The sequence below is a fragment of the Protopterus annectens genome, chromosome 11.part0 (genome assembly GCF_019279795.1).
Source record: "Protopterus annectens isolate FY-2018-M chromosome 11.part0, PAN1.0, whole genome shotgun sequence".
In the NCBI taxonomy this organism is placed as follows: Eukaryota; Metazoa; Chordata; order Ceratodontiformes; family Protopteridae; genus Protopterus; species Protopterus annectens.
This window is the reverse complement of record NC_056745.1, coordinates 128356597-128363308: the sequence shown is the minus strand read 5'-3', so window position 1 is coordinate 128363308 and position 6712 is coordinate 128356597. Positions and strand designations below refer to the sequence as shown.

Genomic DNA, 6712 nt, shown 5'->3' with positions numbered 1-6712 from the left:
GAAGAGAAATACTTAAATCAGGCTTGGAAACATCAAAGTCCTTCGCTTTGCTCCAAATAAAAAATCTCCTCCATTTATCAGCGTAAACTTTCCTTGTACTAGGCCTTCTGGCCTCCAAAATAACATTCAAAACTTGTTGTGGAAGCTGAGACCCTCCAGGGTCTAAAACAGAATATGCCAGGCTGTTAGATGCAGAGACTGAATCTTGACATTGAGGAAGTGATTGTCCTCCTGAGACAAAAGATGCGGAATCAAAGGCAGAGGCCATGGAGGCTCCCGTACCAAACTCCTCAGTAGTGGGTACCAGTGCTGTCGAGGCCAATCCGGCGCTATCAGAATCATGGATGGCCTGTCTTGTCTGGCCTTCCAGAGTACCTTGGGAATGAGAGGCAGAGGTGGAAAGGCATAGACATGAAGATTGCTCCAACTGAATGATAGAGCATCCACCTTCCAAGCTGTGGGATGAAACATTTTTGTGCAAAATTTTGGCAACTGGTAATTTAGTGGAGAAGCGAACAGATCTATGTCTGGAGTCCCCCATAACACTGTCAACTTTTGAAATACATGAGGATCCAGTTTCCACTCGTGAGGATCCACTATTTGTCTGCTCAACACATCTGCTAAGGAGTTCTGTGCTCCTGGTAGAAACCTTGCCTGAAGATTGAGGTGTAAACTGAGAGCAGTCTCCCACAAAATCATCGCTTGCCTGCAAAGAGGGTACGAATGGGTTCCCCTTGCTTGTTGATGTACCACATGACAGTAGTGTTGTCTGTTTGAATCAACACCTGCCCTGGGAGAAGTAAATCCTTGAAAGCCATCAATGCAAATTGGACTGCTAACATCTCCTTCAAGTTGATATGCAAATGTTGAAGTCTGACAGGCCACGTGTCTTGCACCCATTTTCCATTGAGGTGTGCTCCCCAAGCCTTGTCTGAGGCATCTGTCGTTAGAATCTGACTCGCCTCTGGTCGGGTCACAGAGAGTCCCTTGTTTAGGTGACATTCCTGAGCCCACCACAAAAATTCCTTCTGAATGCAAGGTATTATCTGAATGACAGTGTCTAGATCCTGGCAGTGTTGTGTCCATACATTTTTGAGATACCATTGAAGCTTCCTCATATGCAGTTTGGCATTGGGAAGCACCAGAATAGAAGATGCCATGAACCCCAAGGCTTGAAGGACTGTCCTTGCAGTCAGCCTGGACTGTAGAGACATTTGATGGAAATAAAGAGAAAGGCTTCTTTGTTTGTCCGGGGTCAAAAAAGCCATCTGGGAAGCTGTATTCAGTCTCACACCCAGAAAGCACATGTCCTGAGAGGGTACTAGACTGGACTTTGTTTCATTCACAGAATACCCCAGGCATCTTAACACTACCATCACATACTGTAGATGATGAAGAAGTTCATCCTTGTCTTGTGCAATAATCAGGCAATCGTCCAAATAAGGATAAATCTGTATTCCTCTTAACCTGAAAAAGGCTATCACTGGAGCCAGAACCTTTGTGAACACTCTGGGCGCAGTAGATAAGCCAAAGGGCAATGCAGAGAACTGATAATGTAAATTTCCAGCCCGAAAACGTAGGTACCTCCTGCAACTGGGCCTGATAGGAACATGAAGATAAGCCTCTTTGAGATCCAGAGTTACCATCCAGTGATCTTTTCCCAGCAGAGGTAAAAGCTGTTGTAACGCCAGCATTTTGAACTTTGGAATGTCCAGATAAGTGTTGAGGATAGATAAATCCAAAATTGGTCTCCACGTGTTTCCTTTCTTTGGTACTAGAAACAGGCGAGAATAAAATCCTAGGCCCACTTCTGACAGAGGAACTGGCTGTATAGCTCCTATTTGAAGAAGTATAGAAATCTGCTTGTGAGCCTCTATCCTTTGCCGAGGAGGAACGTCTGGCATGCCTTTGAAAGGAGGCAATGTATGGAAATAGAACTTGTAGCCTCGGTTTATAATGTCCAACACCCATTTGTCCTGGGTGACTAAAAGCCAGTTTTGCTTGAAAAGTGCTAACTTTCCTCCCAAAGGAGCTGCCAGGCAGGAAGAATCTGGCAGCTGAAAATGCAGGTCATTGGGCCTGTTTACGAAAGGACTGGCCCCTGCCCTCACCTGCAGGTTGTGCAGGCGAACTCCAAGTTCTAGGCCTGAATGTACTATGAGCTCTGCCCCTGCCACGTCTAGATCTACCCCTAGACTGAGTATCAGAAGAAGGGTACGCCCACCCCTTAGTAGGCCAATTTCTACTAAACTTTGGAGGTTGCACCTGCAAAAAATCTTTAACAGTCTGCATAGACTTAGCCTTGTCTTCCATTTTCTTCAAAACCAACTCCACAGGGGTACCAAACAAAACTTCAGACTGTAAAGGGGCATCCAGAATTCTAGTTTTAACATGCTCGGACAAATTCTGATCCTTAAGCCAGGCGTGCCTACGAAGAACTGAACCAGTGGCAGCCACCCTAGAAGAGGCCTGTACAGCATCAAAACCACACTGCAAAGAATGCTTACCCACCTGTTCAGAGACATGTACTAAATCCTGCAATTCTTTACACTCAATGCCCTCTGCCAAAGCATCCACTTTAGATTTTAGCTGAGAAAGGAGGAAATTCTGATACTTCAACATATGAAACTGGCAATTTAAAGCCCTCATTGCTAAAGTAGAAGAGGTATACACCTTCTTACCCCATCTATCCAAAGCTCTAGCTTCCTTATCTAGAGGAACCGGATTCTTAACAACAGAGGCTCTAACACCCTTAGGCCCCTGACTAATAGTTTCCGGGTCCGCCCTAGGACTCTTATACAGATATTTATGAGCCTCAGGCACCCTGTAATACCTGCCCGGTTTAACTGGCGCAGGAGGCAAAGAATCTGGATTAAGGGAAGCCTCCGAGAAAACATCTTGAACAACATCCAAAACAGGAGGTATAGCCAAGGGTCTATGCTGTGGTAAAAACAAGAATTCCCTAAGCCTCTTCCGTGAATCAGAGAAATCCTGTCCTTCCCACTTAAAATGCTCCCTCATGGAATGCAGTTTCTGAAAAAGAAAAATCCTCTGGAGGAGAAGCAGAAGGAGTGGAATCCTCGGCATCAGAATCCGAATAAGGAGGAAAATCTTGAATATCTTCAGCAGAAGACTCTGAGTCATCTGAGGCCTGATCCAAACTTTCCAACTCTGGCTCCACCCTGGGCCTCTTATCAGGAGGGGGCATAGAACCTCTAATTAAAGAAATCAAATCTTCTGCCATTTTAAGCATGTGCTTTTTAGGCACAGACCCTGAAGTACCTGGAGTGACACCAGAGGAAGGCAAAACAGACCTGCCCTTAGAAGAAGCCTTAGAAACAGTAGCAGAAGGCCTAACCACCTTAGGCATAGAAGGGAGAACAGTAACCTGAGAGGCCCCTTCAGCTTGACCTGACTCCTGTAAGGCCACATCCTGCAAAATCAAAGTTTCCCCCTGAGACTCAACAGAAGCTTCAGCCGGATCCACTTGTTCCACTGTAGCTTCTACAGGACCGGCGTCCGAAACGGACGAATCATCCTGTCTAGTTTTCAAAGATTTGTCTTTGCGCTTCTTGGAAGCGGCGCCGGAGGATCCGACGGCATATTATAATTACACCGCTTACCAAAGACTAACCTAGCGCAATCTAACCTTCGTTTTATGGTGCGCTTATTAAACCTAGCACAAAACCGACACCCGACTATGTCGTGCTCAGGTCCCAAATAAGGAATGCAAAGAGAGTGATAATCCCTATGCGGTATCTGTTTCCCACAAGAAATACAATTATTCACTTTTTCTGACATCCGGAATTAACTGAGGCAAGAAAAAACAAAAATATTCCCCAACGGGGTACTTAGCCCAACTTGGTTTCGGTCTGAAACTCAGAATACGAAAATTTCAGAACGCCGAACGGCACTTGCAACGCTGCTTCTGCATCGGACCATGCGGCAAAAAAGACTGAGGATATGACGTCGGTCATGCGCTTTTATACCCTGACGCTCTGATGTCAGATCTGAGCGCCCATGACCGACGTCAGCCTAATACTTTGGTATTCGGGCCGACCGAGGACAGCGGACTACCCCATATGTAAGGACTGCAGCAATGTGAGATGAAGAACATCTTCACAATGTGTAGAAAATTCCTTCACCCAGCCTGTCATTATAATGCAGTTGGAAATGGTCGCCAACATTATTAAGAGATGTGACAGTTTTCTCCAAATCCAAGTAACTTTCGGACTGCAGTACATTTCCATTGTACAACCTTCCTAGATATTCAACAGTAGAGGAAAAAAAAAACTGCAGGTTATCAGAACATACACATTTTTTTTTCTGTTTTTAATGACATTTCAAAGCAACTGAAAATAAATCTTTATTTTAGATATTAATAAACGACTTGAAAAGTACAGAAAAATAATGGCAGTAAACACTTCTCATACCACCTATATTGCAATTGAATTTGTCTGAATGCGTTTTTGACGGTGATATTTTAAAAATGCTATTTCCACTTTTATACTTTCCAGTTACAAAACTTGAATTCATATAACAACATCTATTTACAAGCTTTTTGCTCCACCTCTGTGCTCAGGTTCAGTCAGTCTGTGTCTCTTGAGGCAGGAGAAACGTTTAGGAAACTTTCGCTAGCTCTTAAGGGTCAGAAAAGGTTGATAAGAAGCTGCCTTTTAACATTCCACTTTACATTCTGACAATTAAATTCTGCACACAGATGAGAGGCTGTGATTTGAGCTGGCCATTTCTAGGACTGTTCAACTTTGTTAAAAGAAATCATCAGGATGGAGAGTCAGCAGCTGTGTCACATGACAACAAAGTGTCAATCAGTTTAATTTCAGTGAAGGGCATATGATGAAATTTCATCTTTGGCATTTCAGTGCCATGTCGCTCTTTCTTTTCTTTCTATATGACAGTCTAAAGATACACATACATTCCTGCAGGCTTGCCAGAAAAATTCAATAACCGACTCTTGTAACCCTCAGAAAGGAGAGAAAGGGTGTAGAGGGCTACAGGAAAAATAAAGATCTAAAGCTGAGAACAGCATCTCGTTTTTCCTCTGATATGAAGAGATACCTCATATCCCATTGCTCTGTTGTTACTACAGTCCTTTCTTGATGATGTCACTGCTGTTCTAATTCTGTGTACACAGGTGTTACTGCTACCCTCTGACTATGAACTGGGAAGCTGCACACCATTTCCAGCAATGGACTATGGAAGCCAGAAGAGACGCAAGGAGAAGACAGAATAGAAAATGTGAATTCAGACACACCTCTGAGTTCGGTACATAATTTTACCCAATTATGACTGCCAGGCAGTCACTCCAGAACATTCATGAAAAATTAGACCATGGAACTTCTGAGTCTGTTAGCTCATTTCTCCAAGAAAATCAATGCATACTGGTAGATTGGTAAAGCATGGTAAATTTGTTTTGAGGCAGACTAAATATAAATATAAGCAAACTATGAAGTCATAGACCTTGCAGGATCTGATTCTAATGGCAGTACTCGATAGCGACAGAATGCATAACTGCAAAATATGCACACCCACTATGTGCTACAATTCAGTCACCAGTGAAGTTTAGTATATGTGATAAGGCTGATCCATAAAGGCCCCTGTTCTTGTCCACACCACTTAGCTTCTAAATCTCCGGACAGGTATACTGATTAGCTGGCATTACTCTGTGGGTGTACATTTACAAGCACACAAAATGTGACAGCTTTCTTCTTGCTTCTTTGGAGAAGACATAAGGAAGGACATAAGAACTGAAAACACATCTCACTTTAATAAAAGGTGAGGGTCCCAGTGTTGGATAAAACAAGTGTTTCTTTTTAAATAATGACTTTGTTAATATTATAATAATAATAATACTATTAGTTTTTGGTTTATTTACACACAAACTGGTCTACAATGGATGTGCATTTTTTACACTTGACGTAGCAGCACCAGTGGAATTTACAATGACAGCGCTCAACTTGCACAGTCTTGAACTGGTTATAGCCCCTCCCACAGCACATCAAGTTGCATCCATCCATTCCTTCTGATGTTCGGTTACAAAGTCGACCCACAGTTCCTAGAGAGCCTGTTGTTTCATTCCTCACACAATAGTCAGGGCTCTGGTCAATGTACACCAGGTCTTCTGCAGTAGGGGTGTTGAAGCGGCTATTTACCAACTCCAGTTGACCTTTACGATTCAGCTTCATTGCTGCAGCACCATCGTACTTTTCCTTCAGATGATCTCCTACCTTGCGAAAGTCAGCTAGCTGAAGCCAGCAAGTTTTGAGACTGCAGGAACCAGAAACTCCGTGACATTTGCAGGCCACATCTGCCAACATGTACACTGCCTGCAGTTAAAAAAAAAAAAAAAAAAAAAAAGAGAGAGAGAAAAAAAACAATGAGTCCAGGGCAGCAGGGTAGAAAACATCACAAATAGTTACGCACAACATCCCACTCTTCAAGTAATGACTAATTAGATTCTAATGTATAGTTTCGAGAATGATGTCCGAGCTCATAACATATGATTTACTGGCCATTACAACTGACTTTACCAGAACTGAATTACAAGCTATCAGATCTATTCAGTCCAAAATCAGCATATGCACCAACATGAAATTCTACATGAATTATTAATAACCAAGGCACTGCCAAGTGAGTGATTCACTGATTGATTAGATTAACAGATCAATACTGAGTGAGGGACACCAGAGGC

The 6712-nt window shown here is 43.1% G+C and overlaps 1 protein-coding gene across 1 annotated transcript in view; it reads right to left on the bottom strand.

The window, feature by feature from the left end:
* Positions 1-4353: 4353 nt before the first annotated feature.
* The window catches only part of WNT5B (Wnt family member 5B), a gene marked incomplete in the record, with an annotated part of 1807993 nt that continues 1805634 nt past the window's right edge, over positions 4354-6712 (bottom strand). Inside the window, 1 exon segment of the mRNA XM_044087503.1 lies at positions 4354-6347. Coding sequence (XP_043943438.1) covers positions 5889-6347 — 459 coding nt within the window.